This window comes from Anolis carolinensis, unplaced genomic scaffold, assembly GCF_035594765.1.
Source record: "Anolis carolinensis isolate JA03-04 unplaced genomic scaffold, rAnoCar3.1.pri scaffold_8, whole genome shotgun sequence".
NCBI lineage: Eukaryota > Metazoa > Chordata > Lepidosauria > Squamata > Dactyloidae > Anolis > Anolis carolinensis.
The window spans coordinates 24,130,945-24,157,339 of record NW_026943819.1 but is presented as its reverse complement, the minus strand read 5'-3'; the positions used below and the strand labels follow the sequence as shown (position 1 = coordinate 24,157,339).

Genomic DNA, 26,395 nt, shown 5'->3' with positions numbered 1-26,395 from the left:
ACACCATCTGTACGGCTCAGCTAAAGTTTAATGGTGGCAATGGCTGGAGCCCAAAGTGGGCAGCGGACATAGAAATAACCCACAGCATGTTTCCCCTTTCTCTGCATATGCCATCCCATAGCCTTTTTTTTATGCTGTACCACCTTGTTCCCCCTCCCTTACCTCTCTCCACTCTGTGGCTCTTACTTCTCTACCACTCAATATAAACAAGTAAAGTGAATAAAGAAGGGACTCTATTGATAACTGTGTAAAATTAGGCTGAAGGGTGCAGATTCTTCATTCAAGGTTGAAATAAATGAACAAATATTATTGTCTGGTAGCAAGACTTATAAAAGCAGCCTGAGGTCAGTTAGGTCACAGGTTTCCCCCTTTATAGATATCTGCGCCAAGCTTCAGTAGTTTTGCCACATGATTATTTAAAACTTCCAAACTTTATCTCCATAATGTCAAAGTATTTCTTTAATTTAACTTAAACAGTGCCCTTTGTTCATTTTTAAAAGCCATTCTCCTACTATTATAATCTGTTTTTCCAGACGTTTTATACAGATCAGGATGCTAGGCCAGGTGGAGTGGAAGAATAATGAATTATTTGACAGCCCTGGCGACTAGATGTCACTTACCACTCTACCCTTGGGCAAGGCATAAATGCATTTGCTGACAGATGAAATAACGCACCACCATTTCAAACAAAATTAGCAGTGGAGCTACTCTTCCTCTGTCCACTAGAAATGCAGAACCAAGCAAACTAATCCTTCAAACCCTTATGGCTTCTATGTCACCTTCTCCGAGGTTAGAGGATTCAAAGGCATCCTTTCATTAGGAGAGCAATGTTTGAATATGTGTGGGCAAGTCAATTTAAGACAAACATGAATAATAAAGCTAAGTGGTGTACCATCCCTGCCAAAAGGTATAAAATTGTAGGGCTAAATAGGTACACTACAGCACTGAAGCTGTTTCCAAAATAAGGTCAAGAGGAGGGCTACAAATTTAGATAAAACAGAATGTTCACCATTGCCATGCTGCTATTTTCAACCTGCTGCTATATTAAACTGGCTCCGAGTCTAAGGAGCAACAGAGAAAAAAAATTAACTACAGTATTTCATCCTCAAGAACTTTGCCATTATTAATTGCTACCAAGTTGACTTCGACTTATAACAAACCTATAAAGGACAGGATCACAGGTACAGTGCTGAGGTTTGTGTACTCAGGATAAACCAGACACTGATACAAAATACCATCTTAGCCATTGCTCTCAATAAAGGATGTGATTTATTAGTTTGTTCCCCAGGAGCAGATTCCTCCTAGGCTCTCCAAATCTTGCCTACATTAGGAAGAAGATCACTTACTTCCCTAATAAAATTCCCAAGAACACATTTAATGGTTTTCTTAAAGGAAAACAGGCACAGATAGACTTTAGGAAAGAAGGAAGAAAAGGAATGGAATAATATATGAAAGAAAGAATTAAAAGTTTAATAAGGTTCATTGAATTATAAAACAAGCAATTCTTCATCTCAGCCAAATCAACAATTATATATTCAGATGAACTATTTAAATAGCCTAACCAGCTGAAAAACAGGCTGGCTGTAGCTTTAACAATCCACTTAATAGAAGCACACTCTTAGCCTCTGATTATACTGTCAAAGCATTGCAGACAATAGCCTGAATATGCTACAACAGCCTGGTATTTTGAATAGTGTTTCTACAGCAAGGCTGAGAATCCAAGTCATAGATCTACCATCCCCTTCACATACACTATAGCTGAATTTTTTTGCTTGTGATAAACAAGGGGTAGTTCTAACCTTTAACTACTTGTCACCATAGCTCAAAGGTGAAACTCCTATCAACTATTTTTTTTTCCCTTTTCCTTGAACTAAGGAGGCTTCTTAAGTCTGAGAAAGCCTTTGTAGTAGACCAGGCAAGATCATTTGGCATCTAAATTTTCCTCCTAAATGTACATAACCCATGCAGTGGTGAAGGGTGGGAGTGCCCTTGTGTTGCTTTCTTTCACCATTAGAATTGGTGCTAAAAGGTAATGGTCTGCAGAGCCCACCAATTTTTGTGTTGTAAACTCATTAAAAATGAGCCTTTTAACTCCACACTAGCCTTGACCAACATGCCAGATTTATTTCAGTTCAGGGGCAAAGGCAAATGTGGACCATGTTGATGAGCAAATGTAATGTTTGAGAAAGAGAAAAACAGTCAAGGGTGCCAACAGCAACAGGAGATAGGGAGTGTCTGGAATGTTAACCTTGCTTGCATGCTGTTTTATACCAAAATAGTCCTGGATTTTGAATTGTAACTTGTGGAGGATTTATAAGGTCTTTTGAAAGAGCTAGTTCTAGGCCACTGCACTTTTCCTTCTTCAGAGGTATATTAATATATGGGTAGTGAAACGGAGCGAGAAGCTGCAAGGTCAGCAGCACCTATTAGAAATTATATTCTGAACCAGCATAAACCTTCTCCAAACACATACCTCTGAGGAAAGATGATGCAGTGTTTAAACATTAATGCAGAAGTGTTTATTTTTGTCTACTTTCCAGCTTATTGCCACAGATACCAAGGGAAAGGTACCTTTCTTCCTCAGATTGTTCAAATAGTTTACATATCACTGGAGACACGTTGCCATAGTGACATTTTAGATTCTTATTCACAACTGAATAACTTAGTCCCTCAGCCTCACAATGTTTTATTTCTCTTCAGAAAGAGGCAGAAGATTTATGAACCACATATGAAGACTACTAAACTAAATGCTGGGGGTTATACAGCCTTTAACATTGGCAATACAGGTCACTGATCATAGGCAATAATTATTTCAATATCAGATTCCAAAAAGGGTTTTCTAAGCATTTTTAATCTTTGCTGAAATATCCAAACATCTACACTGAATGTTACAAAGAGGGGCCAAAATGGAAGTGAAAATTAGTCTCGCTCATCAATTATATTGTCATTATTTACTCAAGGCATTTATTACTTCTCAACCTCCTGAGGTCATCTTGACTTAAAAGTCTCCCAATAAAAATTTTGTGCTGCAACAAGGGCATTTTTTCCTGTGAACTTCCATCCGTCATCTGAGAGAAGAGAAACCTAGACATAAGCTTAGCATGGATTTTCAAGGGAAACAACACATGATAAGGTGGAATTTTGTATAATTAAATTAGTGTATTAGGAACCTTCATGTTTCATGACAAGTTCTTTATTTACCAACTTCTGATAAACTATCATCATTCCACAAGAAAAAATAAACCTGAGATAGATTAAAGTGATCATATGACTGACTATTCACTTTGCGTTCAAAATTAACTAGATGTCTGATTTACATACATATCCCTGAGAAAGTAAAAGCTACCAACTCAGCCAAAATGTTGCTGGGTTACTGGTCAATTTCCTCCAAGAGGCACATCTTCAGATGAGACCTGAAATCTTAACACTTTGGCACCCAGCTTCATAGCCTACTGTGCTTTTTGATATAATTATTTTGAGAAATGACAGCCATTCATTTATCCTTTATATTAAAAGCTAGGTCAATTTCCCAACATATATCCTAATGTACACAGAAAAAGTGGCACCAGCACTAAAATGACTCATTACTATGATCACATCCTCACTGTGTAGAGCCTCTTGATCCAAGTTACAGTCTTGCAATGAAGAGAAGATTTGAAACTAGGACCAAGCTAAGTAGGAAAATATAATTACTTACGTTCAGCATTTCCTCTACAATTCACTGTTTTTGCACTTCTGCAACACAAATAGGTCACTGATTTGCCTATGGCAAGAATCACGGGGTTTTGGTGTTTACTACTGAAACATGTCCATCCTGACTGAACTGTTCTAAAAGCAGATGACTTCCTTTTACTTCCAAAGAGCAGTATTTTGACTAAACTGAACTGGGATATATAGCCAGTCATGGAAATCCAGCAGTGTAAGAGACAGTGAAGCACAAAAACGAGAGTACGAAGTCATAATTGTCCTAGATGCTACAAAATCTTGCTATAGGAAGCATATGGGCTGAATAAGGACTTCATCATCCACTAATAGAACAATTGGTAAACTTTAGAGACAAAGAGAGAGTACAATGAAGGTGCAGTGCTAGATGGAGTGGATAAAGCAGTGACTTAAGACTGTTCTTCTTTCTGTCTGGAGCACTAAAGGCAAACCTCTACATTTTTCCAGAATCCTTCAACACCTCACTACAGCTCTAAAATACATACCAGGGTGAGTATTTTATTTCCACAGCAGCTAAATATTGGAAGAGGAAAGTAAGAACAATTTGGGAAGAATAATCTGTATTTCTTATAACAGCAGCATGTGTTTGTTTTGTTTGGTTAAGTGTCAAGCTTTAATCTGTAAGTTTTTCTGAGGTCTTAATAATACAATCATGTTGAGTATTCTCTGGTTTTAACTGCGTTGGTCAGCAGGCTCCAGGCTGCACTAGGCCAAGACCTAAGCAGATATAATAACAGAAAACCTTTCAATGCAGTATGAACAGGTTTCTAGGGTTAGACAATAGTCATATGTTCCTGACATCACTATGCATTGTCTCTCTGCAAAACACACTCCAAACAGAACTCAAATTCAAGTTCACTCATGAGATACCTAAGAGGATTTCTCAAAGCTAACAATTGATGTCACATCCTGTAATTGTAGTGTGAGCCAGCTGGAAAGCCTAACAGGAAAAAAATTAAGCATCTATGGTAGAAACAGAGAGTTGATACAGAATTTTTTACGATTTGGCTAAACTACTCAACAGTATTATTAAGTTTTGATGGAAACAAACATAATTTTGTTTCCTGTAATGGCCACATATTTATAAACTATTCTATCATTGGTTCTCTTGAAGACTCATGGATTTATGAAGTGTAAAACTGTAACAATATACAGAACAAAGCACAGCATTAAATCACCAAAAAAAAGGAAGGCCCAAAGCAAATAAAAGTCACTGAGCAAGAAATAAACATTGTAACTTGTAATGTGAAATTGTATTAAGAACTGTCTAGTGCTGAAATGATATTGAAATAGACCTCTCTGGGGAGAACACAGTGCACTTCAGCTAAGGTCCACTACTGATATGCATCTTCATTTGAACCATTTGGTATACCTCATTTGTCCCACAGTGATGGATCAATAAGAACTCCTAAATTATGAGCTAGGTCATTTAGAGAGCAAACCTACTTAAAAACATGTTAAATGTCACTCATTAAGGCAGGAAAACCACCCATCAAGACTATCCCTTATCTTGCTTGCAGCAAGCGTTGGCAATTCACTGGCTTCCTCTTCTGCTAGATCACATTACTTTTATTTCTTTTATTTTCACATGACGAAAACCAGTAGTAAGGCTGGGTATTATCACACACACCTAGACAACTTCTTATCTATTTTATGTATATGCTTAGAAAAATACAATTCCACCAAAAATTAGCTGCCATGGAGCAGAGCAGAAATCTTCTAGCTATACAACTACAGACGAAACCATTGAAAGAAAAGCTGTCAATATTCAATTAATGGTACCAAAAAGCAGCTGAGAGGTCCAGGCTGGGAAACATATACACATAGTCTTCACATTACAAACAAGATAGGTTCTGTAGGTTTTTTTTTCTCAAGTTGAATTTATATGTAAGTCAGATCTGGTACATTTTTAACCGTAACTCCAGCATTATTAGCTTTGGATAGCATAGGTAAAGGTTTCTCCTGACGTTAAGTCTAGTCGTATCTGACTCTGGGGGTTGGTGCTCATCTCCATTTCTAAGTCAAAGAGCTGGCAATGTCCATAGACACCTCCAAGGTCACGTGGCCGGCATGACTGCATGGAGGGCCGTTACCTTCCCGCCGGAACGGTACCTATTGATCTACTCACGTTTGCATGTTTTCGAACTGCTAGGTTTTGGATAGCATAAAGAAGGGTAAACACCCTGTGGAGTTTGTTTTGCTGTCTGTGCCCCTCAGAAGATTTGATATCACTTTCTGTTCCTGTAATACTTGGATTTTGAAAAATCTGGCTTGTTGTGGAAACAAGGATTGGTGATGAAGCTTCATTGGAAACATCTTTTTCCTATAACTTTTTCAGGAGTGAATTTCCCTTCCTAGAGGTAGATTTCTCTCACTTCCTGTTGTCTCACCCCTGTCTGAAACAATAAGTCATTTGTAAGTTGGATGTTTGTAACTCAAGGACTGCCTGTACTGTACTGGCATGTTAGCTATAAATGCACTACAGGGCATTGCAGAAACCCAGAAACTGAAGCATTCATGTTCAATGTGAATGTGTTTAAACGACTAACCCTTGTGTCTCTGGGTACATATGTCATGAACCTGTTTGATTTTTTTAAAAGAAATACGCCACCTCTTACCCAGTTAATCCAGCTCAGAATTGGTCAGTTGTCTCTTTTTGTGATCAATATGCCCATGTGAACTAACCATTTCCCCCTCTCTCTCCTATCTGCAAATTACTTAATGAAGTGTAGTCCCTCTCCACTACAAGAGTTGGCGCTCAGCAGGATTAAAGTATCGTCCTGCGCTCACGCTGCATCTCTTACATGTGCATATAGGTGATTAAAAAGCAAACCAAGAGCAATTCTCCCTGAGCCCCAGAAGAATGACACCAATCACGTTTTGAACACAAACATGCACATTAGGTCTTACAACAGAAACCAAAAGTATAAAATGAATAAAACATTTCAGCTTCTGCCTTCTTCAGTTGCTAAAGAAAAAACTGAACTGCATCCTAGGTGAGTGTTTAGAACACTGTTTTCAGCAATCTTAATGCACACAGACGCACACATACTCACAATACAAATGCCTCCAGGCATTTGTGAAGAGTCTCCAGAAGCACCCCTTTTAGCTTAAGTGTAAGAAGGAATGAGTAGAATCCTTCAGACACATCATGTTTTTGTACTTATTGTTGATATGAAAAGCATGTTTTACTTTCAAACTGTTTTATCCTTTGTTTGTTTCCTATCTGCTCTTCCTGCCTTTATCCAGAAGAACTCAAGGAAATGAATTAATGCCTGACATAGCAACCAAGAGATTTACAGATGAGCAACTCACCCAAGTTTTACTGCTTTATTTTTTTAAAAATGCTGATAATTACAATAATGTATGGGCGAGTGTCCAAGAGAGGAAGAATTATTGTCTGCAGTCAGATCTGGTGCAAGCTGATAATACCAGTCAGAGGTGGTTCCTGAATTCAAATGGCTCGCCTCAGCATAGTCCTGTTTGGCTAAAAATTAACTCCTTTCTCACCATTTCTGTAGTACAATATATGGCAAAGATCCATTCAGATCTATGTAAAAGGATTTTGTTGTAATTGATCTAGTCAACAGACTACTCAACAAATTACATAATTCAAACACAAAATAATGCAATAAATCTCAATCCAGAAAAATCCCTTTAATAAAAAAATTAAGTTTGTACCCTCACTCTTTGCAAAAAAAAAAAAAGGCTGACATTTCTATAATAAGATTTTGTTTCAGATAGAAAAATAATATTCAGACCATCCTTCTGGAGACAAAATGGGGAATGGTTTAATGTGCTTAGCATAGAATCTTGATAAAACCTGAGAACATAAAAACACGTCTAAATATTGCATCTTCATCTGAACTATATATAATATCACAACACTGAAATTACTATGCATGAAGAGATTTATACCCCTTTCCACATAATAACATCCCTAACAATAGCGATTCAGAATTCAGAACAATTTAAAATGTAAAGTGCCAAAAGTAATACAATGTATTTAACCTTTAGAAAGTAAAAGGGATTCAAATACTTAAATTCACATATTGGTACAAAATTGGTCGAATGCATTAGATCCTAAGGCTTTAACTAAAATGCATGTTATAACTTGGCACTAGAAGTCATCCAAAAGAAGGTAATTCTCCACTGGGGCAAACACTGCCAAAAATGGATTATTCTCATTCGTAGGAAATAGAAAGGGCCCATTTGGCAATATAATATTATATGAAATCATGTACATGAACATATATGTTCCTCATGAAGATGAGAGTGGCCACTAGACACAGGATGTATCTTGGATTTAAATGTTGTATATGTCTAACTGGAAGGCCTAAGGAATCAATCTTCAGTTGGCAGAATCCTTCAGGGGCCACTCAGACTGTCAAAAATTGTCCATACAAAGTAGAGGTGCTGAAAACATACTTCTGGTTTTGAAAAACAAAGTGGGACAATCATCATTTTTGACCAGGAAAAGTGGTAATCTAGAAAGTCTGGGGTGATCAAGAACTACAAAACCATCTTGAGGGCTATATGCAATCCTGTGCTGCATTTTGTCCTGCTCTGGACAAATGACTTTTCTGTAATTCTGCAGAAGCTCTTTACATGCAAATCTGTGGGCTTCGTAATTACTCAGATTTTGATTGCACTAAAACCCTGACTTAAAAAGGATTTAGCCAATTCCAACAGAGAGGAAAATAACTACTCCCCTCCATATTCTCCCAGAGCTTTCAATTTTCCATTGTAAAAAAGGGACCTTTTCTACATTTTTCCCTTTTGTTTTTTCCATGAAAAGAGTTCTAAAATCAAAGCAGCACTTAAATTAGGTATTCTTTTTAAATTTCATTCTATTATCAAAATGAAGGACTACTTTTTTGAATGTTTCTTTTAAAAAAAAAAAACATTTTCAAGCAATGGATAATTAAATCCCTGAATGCAGAATCTATGGGTATGGGGGAGTGACTGGACTTCAATTTTATCATAATAGTCTGTTGATTCTTAGCACAAATATCCATAATCCATAACACTGGATGGTCTTTTAGTCCAAATGTTTGATTTCTTTATACCATAAGTACATACATATAAAACTGTGTATGAGTGTACACTACGTGCTGACTAACAGTAACAGATCACACAATCTGGTGGGCTGTAGCCTATGGAAGTTTATGCCAACAGAAATCTGAGAAGTAGGCATTGTTTTTGCATACTTAAGGCTTGCCTCTGGTTTTAATGAGTGCTACTTCCCATTTACCTTTTAGATAATGAGGCATATGTGCTCCAGATAAACAGACCAGTTTTACTGGTTGAATACCTTAAGCAAAACATAAGAGGACTCAGCCAAGGTCAAGGTAATTACTCAGACAAGTTTACAGTGTTCCCTCACTACTTTGCGGTTTGCTTTTCGTACCCTCGCTGTTTCACGGTTTTTAAATAAACACTAAAATAATAGTATAAATCATAAAATAATAGTACAAATCCCTCTTTCTACTTCTTTCTTAAGGAGAAGTCTATGGAAGGGGGGAAGGAAGAAGCCGAAGGGAGAGAAAAGTTGGCTGAAGCAGCTGTGTCTTCGCCTAATAAGGCATGTGCATGCTTGAGAGGCGAGGAGGGGACAGAGATGCTAATTTTAAACAACACAAATATAGTGTCCCTACTTCACGGATTTTCACTTTTCGCGGGTGGTCCTGGAACGTAACCCCCGCGATAAGTGAGGGAACACTGTTGTACCCACCTCTCCTGATTCCACTAACCTATATAGTTTGAGACATTACTGCTTTCCCAAAGGGATTATGGACATCTAACTCACAAACCACAGATGTTGACATAGTTTTAAAGTTACACACTTGTCCGAAAGAGCCTATCTTTCCTTGCAACTCAATAACACTTAACAATCACTTAGATATAATGCCCGGGATCACTCTTTTACCAGTAGACCTTAAATCCCATATAAAAGGTGGGCATGGGAACAATGCATAGACTTTCAGCTGAGTGCAACCTGTTTTTTAGCAATGCTCATTCTCTCTCTTTCACTGTAATTTCCCCCTTGGTAATGTTTATGAAATCTTAGCAATTTAAAATTAAGAGCCAAATTTGTACCAAACTGAAGCCAGTAGGCAGTACATGCACATTAGGCCTTACAACAGAAAGTAGACATACACATCGATGTGTTCAATGCAATCAACACTTGGGCTCACAGTAACAAACTCTTAAAACAGGCTCTTATACATGGCCAGAATCAACTTGCAGATTCATTATTCTATGCTTCCACAATCCACTTATACAGAACACAGTCATCCAATATTAAGGGGAAATGCAATAAAGAACATCTTCAATTCCTTTAACATTCATTTGGGAGGTAGACCCTTCTGAAATATGACATGTTTACTTTATCTTGAGAGCAGGGGTCAGGGAGCAACAGTGGCTTGCTGACCCATGGCTGTCCAGAAAAATAAATACTTCATTTTCACCAATGTCAAGGCATACATTTTCTTTTTTTTCACAGCAACTCTGTGGTAAAAAAAACATTGGCCAGATATTCATCAGTCTATACAGCTACTTTTAGTGGGCACTCAGATGCCAGAAAGCTTTCATGCAGAAACTAACCAGTACAACATCAAAATCCGTGGAACAGATACACATGTTTTCCCTTATCTACAGCTTCACTTACTCAGTTATTCACTTCTAGCCTCCTGTACAAGCTTACACCCAGTTTTCAGTACCTCCGTTGTTCATCCCATTGAAAATAGCATCACTATTATCTGAAATTGCAAGTATTCCTGCCAAGTTCGGGAACATATCCCCTAAAGTTATTGGGGTCATATTGTAATCAATGTTATCTTGTATGCTATACTATGAATATTTATTTTTACTGCCAAAATTTATGTTTGTTTGTTTGTTTATTTTAAAAATGTGGACTATATAGTGCAGAAGGAAATAAAATGAAAGGTATAGGAAGAAGTCTAAGTTTATCAACGCCAAAGTAACAAAATCAGAGTGGTATATTATTTGCTCATATCCTCAAGCTCTATTTTGCAAATTGAAATCTGATGTTTTCTCTATCATTCATAATTTCATGTGACTCCCTGCAATTATTAAGGGGGTTAGACTATATTTGAGCATAGATGATTGTTTTAAATCTATTGCAACATATCAGTCCAGGGAAGAGAGAACAAATACAGCCTTGACTGTAACATATTCCTAGCCAAGAAATGCAAGCAAGCACAGGAAAAATGGGAAGACATGAACGTGACATATTCATTTCAATGAAGATTAACATATGCAAAAGAACTGTAACTTCATTAAGCATATCAGGTTTGCAGTTCTTAGACTATCATACAATATTACTTGAGTATGAATATTAGTATCAGAAAACTTTAATTAGCAATTTTATCTGCTGGAAGTTCAAGATAGAAAATTATATTTACTGAAATGCTGCATCCAGTTTTGGAACATAATCATTCTATCTAAGCAATTAATAAACCAATTTATCACCTATTTGTAAGTTTGTATTTTATTTAATTTAATCTAGTCTGTAACAGGGAAATGCAGATCTCATCTTTGAAACATTGTTTAATGGTATTATAAAGTGTCTCTGTATCTTCAGCAAGCACTTTTGTAATCATTACAAAGTAAATCCAAAGTAAAAGTGCTCTCAGCACTTTATTTAACAATTGTATAGTAGTTGCATCTTCTCTGACTGTTTTTAATTGTTTCCATTGGGGCAGATTATGGTATATTAGGAAGGTAGACCAACTTCTTACTCTGGAACACTTCACTTTCAACACTTCAACCTGGGCACTGCTGTTTCCTGGTTCAAATGGAAAGACAAAATTGTGTAATGAAATTGCCCAGAATTTTCTTGGAAGAGCTTTCACTCTTCAGGATGACATTCTGAGATCATTGTTAGTCTGCTAGAGTCTATACTAGCAGCAGTAACCAACACTAGATACTGCAGATCCCTCAGAACTGGCTACACTTAAGTCATCAAAGACCCCAGGGACTGATGCAAGAAAGAGACAAATGCAGACTAGGAGTGCCAGAAGACAGTGGCATGTTCAAGTTAGCCTTTAGTCTCTGTAAACAAGGCTGGCTATACTGGCTGTTAGAAAGAGAAATCTAGGAAACTGTGAGGCTTAGAAGCTAACATTCCTATGTATCGTGTTCAGAATGTTGACCAAAGAACACAGGTCACAGGACTGGGACATAGCATGCAACCAGTTTTCATTCCCTTTTGTTCGAAAAAGGCTCAAGCATGAGTCAATGTGCTGACTCCACACATTCATTCTGTCAATGGGGAGCTGATCTGGAAGGCATATTGATTACAGTACCAATGAACTCTAGGTCTCTCGGCCTCCGGCTAGGAAAATGATGGGTAATTTCTAAACATCCCCCCTCTCATCCTGAACCAAAGGATGAAGATAATGTACTGAACTGATTAGTTTAGACAGAGGCCACTGGGAAACTCGGATTTATATTTTATGTATGTCAATTACCAAGTCCAAAGCAAACCACCTGGCTTATATTCAGCACTGAGATGGACACAACTATGCTAATTGTTGCACTTGCTAGTTTCTAAATGCACTTATTTTCAAAGCAGAAATATTAGAATACAAAAATACTTGCTGATGACTATGAAAATGCCACTACTCTGCATACTATCAGTGTTCGTAAATTTAAATGATAGAGAATCACCATCCTGGCAACAATGTATGGCCCCAAAAACAAACACTGTCCTATAGATCAGATAATAAAATTGGAAGACAAAATTGAGCTTTGCAAATAATATGTAAAATTATTCAAAGATGGCTGCACACCACCATTTTCTAATCAAACCAAACCAAAAGAATCATATTCTTTTCATCAAGCCAATGGAGGATGGATTCCATATAGGAATATATACACAGAATCCAACAGAAAATCAATACAGTAATTACAGCTTCCTCGCCCAAGGAGATACAGGAAAGTTATCAGTAAATGGAATGCATTATCTGCCTTCTTTGACCGGTGAGAAAAACCTTCTATTCTCATCATCTTTTCAACAAGGTAGGTGATAAAATGCTGCACTACCATGATCCCTAGAATAAAAGCTAATATTATGCTATGAAAATAAAATACTAACTGGGATTATGCCCTAATACTTTATATAGAAATTATGAACTGTCCCAAGAAATCCTGAAATCATAAGAAACTGTTTTCGTTATTAACATCTGTCAAGATTCTCAACTTCTAAAAATCAAAATACTATTTGTTAGAGAAAGTACATAGCATGATAAATACTGTGCTCTTCCAAAATAGGAACATAAAAACTTGAAGGCTGTTACAAATATACTGCATTGCCATTTGGGGTACTGGAATATCAGTATCCAATACTTTACTTGTGAATTTCTTAAGAAGGATCCAGCTTTTTGTGTTTCCCATTATTCTTTAGGTCAGTGGTTCTCAACCTGGGGTCCCCAGATATTTTTGACCTACAACTCCCAGAAATCTCAGCCAGTTTACCAGCTGTTAAGATTTCTGAGAGTTGAAGGCCAAAAACATCTGGGGACCCCAGGTTGAGAACCACTGCTTTAGGCGTACAGCCATCTTTGAAAAATTCAAATCAAAATAACACTTCATTTATTTATTTAAAAGATTTATATCCTGCCCTTGTCACCCCCAAGGGGACTCAGGGTGGAGCACAACATATATATGGCAAACATTCAATGCCAGAACATAAAATAAACTATAAATATACATAAACACTAAAAACAATTATCTCCACTTTAAAATCAGTTGTTTAAAAAAACATTTCAGATCAGCCACTTAAAACTCAGTCAGTGTTACTAATGAGCATTAATATCCTGACTCATATCCAAACTCTTATGATTTTACAACTCTTTACTATATTGCCATAAAGGGAAACTATGTAGGACTTCATGTAATACTTGGCAAACTGCTGAACAAATTTGATTTGGAGCTTCTATTTTGTTCTGTAGTTTACAAGTGAAAACATTTCAGAATGAAAGAGGTAATATCTATTTCACGACAGATTAAAGATAATTGTGAGCCGCACAACATTTAGTTAGTTGGTAAAATAACACTCAGATAAAAATGCAATGCTCCCAAGAAATATATGATCAGAAGCAAGCTGATCAGAATATAAACAGCACAATCTGATATTATTCTCATCCACTCTAGAGCTTCGCAGTACTTTTATTTAATGAAAGAGAAGCCGAAATGAAAGAGAAGCCGAAACAACTGCCCTATAGATTACATTTGTGTCTTCACCAGAAGTAGCTCTGTGGGTTTGGGTGTTTCCGGTATTTCTAAATCAGAGCTCTGCCAGTCTTCCTAACATAGATCTGAACTCTTCTCATTTCCTCTAAGCCTGCTCTCTTCTAAAATGTGGCCAGTAGTCTTTCACCACTTAACCTCTACAGATCATGCTATAGGTTGTAATCAGTCTTACTCAAACCACAGCAGTTAGCAAGTGCTGCATGCTGGCCTGTAATTTTCAGTACTGTAATCAAGAAGAAGAATGTGATGAATCTACTACAGAAACTACTTCACTGTATGACAGGCTTTGTTTAACCTCTGCCTTTGGCCAAATGCTCCATAATGAAAATGGCTCTCCAAAAAATGAGTACGTGAACTTGTAGGGCAACCCACAGTACAGAGGGTCTGAAGCACATGTCTGTAAGCTCTATTATTTATGTACATCATGCTACTTTTGCTTCTAGTCTAGCACCCAGAGAGCCAGATTGCACTTTCCACAGTGCTGGGGTGGACCTTAGGCTTTTCCCGTCTCATCTCTATGCCAGTTTTTCCACACTAGCAAAATTAGTCCAAGTCCAGCCATAACATTGTACATACTGTAAGAAAGCCAAGTCAAAAGTACTCTAGGACAACTAATTTGTAAGCCTGCTGTTCCATGCATAATCTACAAAGACATTTCATAAACAGATGCCTGCTGTTAAGCAAATGATGGCACTTTGAACCAAACAAGCCAGCCAAATTTTGCCATGGTTACATCGGCTAGAAACAACAGAATGAAACTCATACTGTAAATGTCTTCAATCATCCATTATACCAGGGGTTGCTGAGAAAGTGTAGCTCATGGGCTTCTTTTGGACTATGAACATCACAGTTTCAGAGCCCCCCAACTGCCAATTTTAAAAATGGCCATGCTTTTGAAATAATTTTCATTAAAAACTACACAGTATTCTCCTCCAACACTGCAAAATATTCCCATACCTCTATTTTGATTCGAATCCCCGTCAAAATGGTGGCAGGAAGTGATACAATGTCACTTAGTGTCATTGTTTTGAGAGGGGCTCTCAAAACGGAGGGGGAGTCCTCCAAGAGAGTGAATGCAAGCCTTTTGCCCTGCCATATGTGCCAATGCCTGCTATAGATAATTCTCCATATCTCCCCTCAAGCTTCACAAAGGAAGATGTTAACAAGACATCAAAGGAAGAGAATAGCAGGTACTTAGCAAAGGTCTTTCCACTTCATCCATGATCTGCAGGTCTTCCTTAGACAAACATACATCTTCTATAACTTAAACACTGTTGCACAGTGCTATATTGCATGACATATTTGAAAAGGAAAACTTGGACTCACCACTCTGCACTGCATCACTTTTGATCTGATGCCAGAGTTTAATTTTATCTTCTCTTAATGGAAAGGATTTTGTGAAAGCCATGACGTCAAACTACCGGAAACCCATGCATCAAGAAGGAAAATGAAGTTTTAAGTCAGAATGGAAGAAACGTTTATTTTTGGGGGGTTTCCCTCTTCTTGTTTGCAAAACAATGCAATTCAGGATAAACACCTTGGGATAGCATTATGGGGGGGAAAAAACCAAATGTTTTCTTCTAAATACCCTTCTGGATCTAATTTAGTGAAAATAAGTTCGCTACCTTTAAATTATGCATAATCAAAAATAAAAATCCATAATTGATGTCTGACCATTAAGAAGTTGTTTTTACTAGAACACTTATTTTAACACATGTCTAAATGTGCATGGCTTGTGGCTTTCAAAATTTATAACGAGCTGCCTTTTGCAAACTATAAAACTTTGATCATCCCAACATATAATTTAAACCTCATCAGTCAGTTAACATCATTTTCCCTCATCTAAAGAGTAAAAAATTGCGGATAGGAACAAATACTGGGAATACCACACCTACTAGCTAGGATTTCGTAATACTACACTGAAGCAGAATAACTTGTATGAGAAAGAGTAAACAAAAAGAAATATTTATAAGAGGGTGGCATATCCAGGACTATTCTGCTTCATGACCTGAAACAGATGCACAAAGGGCAAAATGATGCGACAGAGAATGTTTTAAGAATGGGGTCTAAAGCTAATGCATATGTGAAAATGGAGCTAATGAAGCAGTACAAACCAGCTATATGCTGCTTACAACACTTCAAGGGTAAAGTTACTGGTTTAAAACATATTGAGCAATTGAACACAATGAGCTGTGTCCTATAAAAGAGGTTGAATGCATAAAGTGCATAGCCAAAGGCTATAAACAAATTGTAAGTTCTGATTTAGCTGATAACTATTAAAGCCATTTCAGAAGGATACTGTACTGCATCATAACTGTATTCTGGTATATGACAACCACATTCTGTTTTTACTTTTTGTACATGAATAACAGAACTATTATTGGAATAGGTAAAAGCTCGAATTTCACAACACATCGAATTTCACTGTTCAAAAGTGATTCCATAAATATTATTCCAATCTAATCCAATCTAATAAACCTTTATTGGCATATATATCAAGACAGTGTAAAATGCAGAATATACTATACAACAGAAAAACAATAGAAAAACTTCACATTGGCCATACATTCAATTTGCAGGCTTCATTCAGAAATCTTGCCACTGTGAGTCAACAGTTAAAATCTTGGGAATTTAAAAGCATGATTACTTTTGATTACTTTGTCTGGCTCTGATTGATGTTTCATAAAATTTATACTCCGGTTTCTCTTCAGATCATATAAATCTTTCCCATAATTATTATTAAAGGGGTCCACCCATAGCTCCAAATTATTCTAATTACTGTATATCCTCATGTGATTTCCTCTATTTTTTTCATCATTTTTAAATGTATTTGTTATGCAATGCTTTTGACACGAAATAAATAAATGTGTATGTTGAACTAATGGAGGCCAAAATTATGGATTTTGATATGATCCATGGATAAGTGGAAGGCCATTTTGTGGAGAAGGGAAATCACTAATGCCTTGGGGAGCAGCCCCCCTGGCAGCCACTGCCATCTCTCCACCCAGCTGTTCAAAAAGGCCAGAAATGGCAACTTGGCAAAGAGAGTAGAGGGAGCCAAATATTTCTTTTTGGTTCTTCACAGATGGACTAAACTCTTGCCTTTTGCCATTTTACTCAAAGAATGTTCTTTTTTATTAAGAGATAAGGTACAGCATTCACACTGACCCATGAATAACTCAACCCATATTTTCTGGGCTGATGTTTTTATAAAAATGTCTAGACTTATGTATAGGTATACAGGGTATTATTCAGAGTTGAGAGCGGTGAATTCTATTTGTTCACATAAATCCATCTTCAGACAGAATGTGGGTTTACTTGTTGCAGCAAAGAATGTCAAGGTAAACCATGTGGAGCAGTTTCTATGCTCAACATTATTCGACTCATGAACTGCTATGCTTAATTTGGAATGCAATGACTTTGTTGTTTAGCTTAATAAAGGTATCAAAAGCAAAGTATTCACAGCCAAAAATGAAGTTCTTACTCAACAATTCAATTCTGACCTATCCAAAGGCACACTGGACAAAATGATTTATATCAAACCAGACCATCTGCATTTGATGGCAGCTCTAAATTAAATCAATCCAAAGTGGAAACATCCAGTTTTTATTCCTTTTGGGGTATTCCTGTACTTTAGCATAGGATTACTGTTGCCTCTAAGTTTTCCTCATTTGCACCAGAGCTAATAAAATCGACATACAAGGAAAGCTAAGTTTCTATATTAGTTCTAGGGAAACCCAAGTTATTCATTGATAGTAACATTTCACATCAAACCACTAGTAGTTATTAGCTTGGGAAGCAAGTTAAAGAACTGCTCTCTTTCATGCCCTATACATCATTCTCTTCCATCACTACAGACGTTGCTTTACATTCCTTTGCCTTCTCAACATCAGAACCAAGATTGAGAATAATGGCAAATTATAAAGATCTAATTATTTTGTCTGTATAATTTATGAGTATTTACTCACTGTTACAAATGTTTTGGTTCGCCCATAGTCTTCTATTACTACTTGTATATTATTTTAATCACTCTAAACTGCCTTAGTGCCCTTTGTATCTGAAAGGTGAGGGCAAAAGTGGTTACTTTAAAAACAAGGTATCAACCCCTGTCTTGAAATAGTAAGGACATAGTAGTGACTAATTTACTTTTGCTGTTCCATTTTGTAGCCGATGAATGCCTCGCTCAATGTTAAGCTTTACATACATACACTTACAAACACGAGGACAAATGGGAAACAGACATGTCATAGATTTTAAACAGATTAATAGGTGTCTTGGGGACAGGGAGCGGTTAGCTAGGATAATCAAGTGAAACAATATCAACCTAGCAGACAATTGACATTTTACATGTTGTGTTGCTGTCTTCCCAGTGACAGAATTAAAATCTGGCAAATACTATAAAGAAAAATCTTAGCTTTTACCTAAGCCAAGTAATAGGCATGCCAACAAATTAGCGATCATTATTCTTCCCCAACAAGTGTTCAGACTCCCTTTGTCTGATTAAAACAGATACATGGAAGTCAAGAGCTTAAGCAGCACGGTCGGTTCCCAAACCACCATACAAAGCTGTAAACCTAGCATCATACCAGTTGTACACCTCTGCTTCAGCTACTAACATGCAAATAAAACTAGATATTTGCACAAACCATATCTGCACTTGGGGGGCAGGGGGGGAGGCACACGCATGCTACTAATACATAAGCATCCAGAAAGGATACAGATAAACAGCTGAACATGTCTCAAATATGAGAGAGGAAGTGGTATCAAGTTGGAAAAAAATAACAGGTGCAAAGGATTAACCCATCATCATAAAGCAATACCATGGTTCTCCACCAGTACAGCCATGCCAAGTAATCCGATAGAGGGTTTAGTGGGAATCCTGCATCCGAACCTCACTGAACCGTGTTATCAACCTGGCAAAACAACAGGTTATTCAAGTGACTAATTCTTGCCGAACTGCCATCACATTACAGTTGTTGATTAATCCAAATACTTATACAAATGGTATTTGCAAAATAGCTGATGAGAATGATAGGTACAACAGAATGAAGACAAAACGTATTATTTTTACTCAAGGCAGCCAAAGAATACAGACATAATGAGTGAGGCAGCTCCTGCAAAGAGGGAGCACAATCTCCTTATAAGAATAGCTGTGTTATATGAAGAATTAGCCCTGCGGGGCACGAGGACAGCATGACTGAAACATGTTTTCACATACTGTAAGGATTGTGCTAATGACAGGGGTATGTGCCTCAATTTGTTCAAGGCAAATTTAGATGACTACCAGTCTGCTGCATTCCTCTTTCGGGAGGCAGGAGCTTTTAAAAACCTAGTGCTAAAAGCCATCCTACATTTGATAACATCATTCTATACTGCAAGGGTTTGTCATACCTTCAGATTTAATGAAAACAGCACCAATGGGAAGCCAGAAATCTGCCTCGTTTTACAAAATAAATATTTCATATACACCTACTATACTTTGATAAAGCTGTAAAATGTGACACAGTCGGCATTGGAATATTTAATCGAGATCTATTAAGCTGTCAACATTAACTGATGAAATCGATCATTTTCCCTTAAAAATCTGTCCTCTAATCCAAGCATCTAGAACCTAAGCCAACCTGACACTCACCATTCTTTTTACTGTGCCAAGAATGCAGAGGTCAGAACTCATACATTTGCATTCACCTATACACACAGTAAGACAAAGACTTCGATGTTCAATACAATCACCAGGTAGCAATCCAAATTCCAAGCCTGTCACTGCACCATCACTTTGTGAACTTCAATTTAAAACAGTTTTTAACCTAAAAGCTTTGGATGGCAGACATCCATCCATTTTAAGGACACACTGGCAAGCCTTTCCCATAGGAGTAGAAAACAGCTTTACATACGTGAGATGCTTGAGCTGTATTCTCGAGTACAGGCAAAATCCTGTTATAAAACAGCACTGCTAAAAGCATGAGCTTCCTACGGATAACAGTTTGAATAGAAAGCTCTGGGAACAGCAATTCAGAACCAAGAGTACATTTTTCAGCACAGTTTTATTAAGCTTGTTATCTTTCAATAAGGGCACTTTAACCAGAAGCAACCAAAAAACAAAATGAAAATCCCCAAAACCGTGAGTGGTTTGAAAACAAACACTGCAAGATTTGGAAGCAAGTAAGGAACAGCTCAAGTCTGCAGATCAACAGAATTTGAAACCATCAAGCTTCAATGAAAGTGGAAAACTACAGTTATGTAAAGGAGGGGCAAGAAGGGATTCAATGTGACACACCTGATTGCACAGGACTGTTTTTCAACACTTCTGGCCAGAACTGAGGATGTCAAAATATTTAAAAAACGGAGGAAACTTTCATGAAAAATATGCCTAAGCAGCCTAATACGGGAAATGAAGCCAAGATATAATTCTCAAGATATTCTGCCACTACACTTGATCTGCCTGGGCCCATTTATCTATCATCAAACCAGGTATGTGAAGAGAACAAACAGAGATGACGGGTTTAGGGAAAGAGAAACAATTTCCCCCTCAGGTTGAAGCACTTCTTTAGAAAAGATTACAGTGTTGATTGGGGGGGAGGGAGGGCTGCAAGGAACGAAAGGAAAGCGCTCAAGGTGTGGAAGGAAGAGATGGCTATAAGCAAATGGAGGACATCGAGTGGAAGTAGAGAAATTGGAGGGCGGGGGAGGCAGAGTGGGCAGGAAAAGGAAGGTTCCTAGGAGATCCGGCGTTTTTTAACTCACTAGTTCAGCCATCCTAATTGGATTCAATCCCATCCTTAAGGGGTTTAAGTGCATATTGTATTGTGGCAAATGACTTAAGTATAAGGTTTGGTGCAGTGTGTATATACAGAGATAGAGAGAGTTTTGTTACTTGTAGTAATTGTTTAGCTGTTGTATCAGTATAGTAGAGGTTAGAATGTAGGTGAGACTTTAAAAAAATCTTGGCATTTGTGTAAACATTTTCATAGTTTTTGAATAAAATTACTTGATATATATACACACACATATACAAACAAACACATATATACAGTACTAAAAAACTCTAAAATCAGGACAGTAAATAAAGAACAACACTCAAAAACCAGAGAATTCCAGGAAAAAAACAATCAGGGCCAGCGAATCACCTCCCAACAAAGGATTACCCTAGGCGGGAAGAAGCCAAGCTTTGAAGCTGCAAGGCTATTCAATGCTAATCAAGGCAATCAGTTGCAACATTCACACTTGCCTCAAACAGACAAGAGTTCTTTCTTCCATCCTGGACATCATTCCACAGATAAAAAAAACCCATTTGCCTAGGTTCCAACAAACCTCACAACCTCTGAGAATGCATGCCATAGATGCAGGTGAAACATCAGGAGAGAATGCTTCTGGAAAATGCCTAGACAGCCCAGAAAACTCACAGCAACCGAGTGACTTTAACAACACATTTTCATGGTCTTTGAATAAATTAATTACAATTCATAGATCCAACAAAGCACCTATGAATACAGATATAGATGTGTGTATATGTATAATATATATGTGTGTCACAGATAGATGGATCGACTTATCATTTATTTATTTCAGAGATTTCCATGCCACCTTCCTTTATCCAGAGTGGACTCAAAGCGGCTCACATCCTCTTAAAAACATACATAAAACATAAAAACATCAACTCAAAACAGACATTCCATATAAAAACAATAAAAGCTAAAAACAGTCAGACCTTGAAACTAAAAGGCTATTCAATGCTAACCAAGTTGGCCAATTGAAACATTCACACTTACCTGAAACAGACAAGCGTTCTTCTTCCCACCCTGAATATATAAACCCTACTTGTAAAGTTTACAACAGATCCCACAACCTCAGAGGATGCCTGCCATGGATGCAGGCAAAAGGTCAGGAGAGAATGCTTCTGGGGCATGGCTAGGCAGCAGGGAAAACTCACAGAAACCCAGTCACAAAACACCCCAGGCGACTCCAAAATGCCTGGCTTCAGTTCAAAGCTGCTTCACAAAGGAACATTTATGATATACATACATACTGGTATGACTCACCTCATTACTTAATGAGCACTCTAACTAAACAACAACAATAGAAATGAATACAAATATCAACAAGTTTCTCTCTGGGGCTGAATAAAATCCCTGCATCTTGACTGCAGGCTTGAGCCAACGTGGGCCCTCCAGGTGTTTTGGACTCCAACTCCCAGCATGCCTAGCAGCCTCAGGCCCCTTCCTTTTCCCCCTCAGCCGCTGAGGAAAGGGCCTGAGGCTGCTAGGCATGCTGGGAGTTGGAGTCCAAAACACCTGGAGGGCCCAAGTCTGATCTACAGGCCTTACTCGCCTCGATATAACCGGCCAGCGTCGACGCCGGGCTGGTGAGGCCCAGCAGGAGAAAGAGCAGCGGACACCATCCCAGCCGCTCCGGGAGAACCGTCGTCGTTGCCGCCATCCTCCACTGCCGTCCGTCTCCGCCGCCGCCCAAGCGCAACTGCAAGGACAAGCGCCGGCTTCCGTCACCGCGGTGGGAGGGGCCTCTTCTTAAGCCACGCCCCCACCCGCTCTAGTTGCGGGGTCCCAGCGAAAGGGGCGGGGAGAGAAGTCGCGAGAGACATCCATCTCAACCAATGAGGGATTCGCACTCATCCTTTCGCTGCACCCGCCCCCCTTTCGACGCCGGCCAATCAAAGCCAAGGGGAATAAGAGCGGCGTTCTGCCTTTCCCGCCATGATTGAGGGTTGGAAGTGGGCGGGGCTTGGGAAATTCAGGTTGCACCAAATATGTAGAGTATGTACACAACGTATTGTATGTGGTTCTCAGCCTTCCTAATGCCTTAATACCCCTTAATATTTTATGGGTACTGACCTTGAGTTTTGGAGTTGTAGTTCACCCACATCCAGAGAGCACCATGGACTCAAACAATGATGGATCTGGACCAAACTTGGCACAAATACTCAATATGCCCAAATGTAAACACTGGTGGAGTTTGGGGAAAATAAACATTGGCATTTGGGAGTTGTAGTTGCTGGGATTTATAGTGGACAATTTCAACAGAAAGGAAGAAACCATGAAAATGAACAAAATCTGGGTACCAGTATTTTAAAAACTCTAAAATCAGGACAATAAATACAGAATATAGAGTCCAATAGAGTTTTTTTCCTGGAAATTTTTCAATGGATGGGTTGTTGTATGTCTTTCGGGATGTGTGGCCATGTTCCAGAAGTATTCTCTCCTGACGTTTCGCCCACATCTATGGCAGGCATCCTCAGAGGTTGTGAGGTATGGATAAACTAAGTAAGGAAAGGAAAGAATATATATCTGTGTAGAGTCCAGGGTGTGGCAAGAGCCCTTTGTCACTGGGAGTCAGCATTAATGTTTCAGTTAATCACCCTAATTAGCATTGGAAATGTTTTGTCTCTTGCCTGGGGGCATCCTTTGTTCAGTCAAGCCCTCAGAGTGTTGGTTCTCATGAACTGTTTTGATTTTGGAGTTTTGTAATACTGGTAGCCAGATTTTGTTCATTTTCATGGTTTCTTCCTTTCTGTTGAAATTGTCCACATGCTTGTGGATTTCAATGGCTTCTCTGTGTAGTCTGACATGATAGTTGTTGGCATGGTCCGGCATTTTTGTGTTCTCAAATAATATCCTATGTCCACTTCAATGGATGCTTAGTGGTCATCTGTCGTGGGTGGGGGAGTAGATTGTGTCTTCCTGTGTGGCAGAAAGGGGTTAGACTGGATGACACTTTTGGTCACTTCTATGATTCTATGATTGTTCCCATAGTTCTGATTGAGTCCTAATGCTGAAGCCAGAAAATAGTAAACTTTTGCCTATGTAGCTTTGCCTGTGCATATGCCCCTCCATTCCTGTGAGCTGGTGCCTTTCTCCAGAAAGTTCCAAGACCAAAAGTTAGCTTGAAATCAACAAGTGAGGTCACAGGTATCACTTATGCCAAGTGGGTGTGGAAGGTGAGGAAGACCCTCAGCCATTGGTCAATTTTAGATAAGCCAAAGGTATACATTCTTTGTTTGCTACGACATGCTTTTGCAATGGCCATTTGCATAGTACAGCCCTCTGCGGTGAGTACGGCTGTCACCTTCTCACAGGTGTGGTGAAAATAAACTTTGCTTTTTGCATCTCTCACGAGACTGGGTTTTCTGCCTGATTTCCCTCCTGAGCCAGGACCCTTTGAAGGTACAGTAGAGTCTCACTTATCCAACATAAACGGGCCGGCAGAATGTTGGATAAGCGAATATGTTGGATAATAAGGAGGCATTAAGGAAAAGCCTATTAAACATCAAATTAGGTTATGATTTTACAAATGAAGCACCAAAACATCATGTTAGACAACAAATTTGGCAGAAAAAGTAGTTCAATATGCAGTAATGCTATGTAGTAATTACTATATTTATGAATTTAGCACCAAACTATCACGATATATTGAAAACATTGACTACAAAAATGCGTTGGATAATCCAGAACATTGGATAAGCGAGTGTTGGATAAGTGAGACTCTACTGTAATTGTCTTACAGTAGGAAGTGGATTGACTAAGGCTACCCATTGATGCCTTTGCTGCTGCAAACTTCCAACTCAAACCGCTGAGAAGTTACCTAGCAATTTGATAAGGAAGCCAGATGCTTATGCGCTGTGGATTCTTGCTTGCCAGAGATTTCTAGGGCTTCTGCTTTAGGCATATAATACCCAGACTCGACAAGCGAAGGCAGCAAATGCACCATTATGTCTCTTCCAGCTCTGCAACTGTATTATACTATCCACTGGCATCCTCATCCGAAGCATTTGTGCTTCTGTAGCGCCAGGAGAGAATGTCACTGAAATATCAAGCTAATGTCAAGCTTTGCCACATTGCCCTGGCTCAGCAGTCGGTATATCCTAACTCAGCATCCATTCCCAGTGCTGCAAGGTATATAGATACATTTTTGGTGGTACAGTGAAAACGTTTTGAGGTGTAGGGTTGCCAAGCAATAAGAGAACTGCCCACACTGTTTCCTCTGCATTGAGCTCTCTGATTGATTTGTAGACTCTTCACCTGTAATACTTGCAATATATGAAAAAAGGACAATCCTTTGCTAATATCTGCAGGTTAGGCTTCATTGGAACAGGGACTGGTAAAACCTGGCAACCCTATTCACGTCCCAGTCAGTCTCCTACTGTAACAAGCTTATGCTCCTGGAGGGATATTACTTTTAGCTGTAAACCTATTAAACACCACTGAGAAATTTACAGCAGGAGCGATAAGCCGGTGCTTAATAGCATTTATATGCACAGTACATTTGAAGTTCTCAGAGCATTTCACACATATTATCTCAATAATCCTCGCTGCAGCTCGTGGTCTGAGGCAGGCCAGTCTTGTTATCTGCATCTTATTGGCAGGGCAAGTTTAAAATGTTAGGGTTGTGGGAAGATGTAATCCAGCTGGTCTTCGGGTCAATTCTACTTCTGATATGTTTACTTGGGATGAAGTATCAGCTAGCTGCTAAAGAACGGAATGGATCTGTGTCACCTTAACAGACAGAAGAAATATAGACCGTGTTTGAAGGAAATAACAGAGGTTAAATGTACTTTCAGGTCTGAAAGGATGTCTGGTACTGAGTCTCCGCTCAAAAGGAATCTTGACATAGCCATACAATGCAGTGGAAAACATTTTATCCCCTTTGACAGCCATTCAAAAGACCTGCTCCTTCCCCAATTGACTCAGAAATGGTTAAGCCAGAATCTGAACTTTTGTTGCCTGGAGGCATCCTCTGTTTGAGAAAAGTTAACTGGCCCTTGATTGCTTGTTGTCTGGAGTTCTCCTATTTCTGAATGGTGTTTATTATTTAATTTCTGTCTTAATTCTGGTGATTATTATTATTATTTTATTTGAGAACACATAAATCCTAGACCTCTTTGACAACCATTATGTCAGGCTACACAGAGAAGCCATTGAAATCCACAGGCATGATGGACAATTTCAGCAGAAATCATGAAAATGGACAAAATTTGGTTACCAGTATTAAAAAACACCAAAATTCAAACACTACTCAGAAACAGGAGAACTCTAGACAACAAACAATCAAGGGCCAGGTTTTTTTAAAAAAAAAATCATGTCAGAAGTGGCTTTAGAAAATACTGCAAGTTGCTTCTGGTGTAAGAGAATTGGCTGTCAACAGAGATGTTGCTCAGGGGACACCCAGATGCGTTAGCTGGGAGGCAACTCCCATGTCCCCAAAAGCTAGAGCTGACAGAAGGGAGCTCACCCCATCTCGCAGATTTGAACCAGCAACCTTCAGGTCAGCAGTTCAGTCGGCACAAGGATTTAACTAATGATGCCACCGGGGTTTCTAAGGGCCAGTTAACACCTCCCAAACAGAGGGTGCCTCCAGGCCACAAAGGCCAGGCTACCTCTAT

General features: G+C 38.5%; 1 protein-coding gene and 1 long non-coding RNA gene across 5 annotated transcripts in view; both read right to left on the bottom strand.

Annotated features, from left to right (window-relative positions):
• Positions 1 to 22,487, bottom strand: part of aplp2 (amyloid beta precursor like protein 2) — a 46,710-nt gene extending 24,223 nt beyond the window's left edge. For all 4 annotated transcript variants that reach the window (XM_062961388.1, XM_062961389.1, XM_062961390.1 and 1 more), the window contains exon 1: positions 22,330 to 22,487. In XM_062961388.1, coding sequence (XP_062817458.1) covers positions 22,330 to 22,437 — 108 coding nt within the window. In that variant the 5' untranslated portion in view covers positions 22,438 to 22,487. The remainder of the gene's footprint in view (positions 1 to 22,329) is intronic.
• On the bottom strand, positions 8,620 to 22,319 carry LOC134293536 (uncharacterized). The gene is made up of 2 exons (XR_010000479.1): positions 22,071 to 22,319; positions 8,620 to 21,709 (listed from the first exon to the last, which is right to left on the bottom strand). It is a non-coding gene; the product is annotated as an uncharacterized LOC134293536 (long non-coding RNA).
• Positions 22,488 to 26,395: the final 3,908 nt, after the last annotated feature.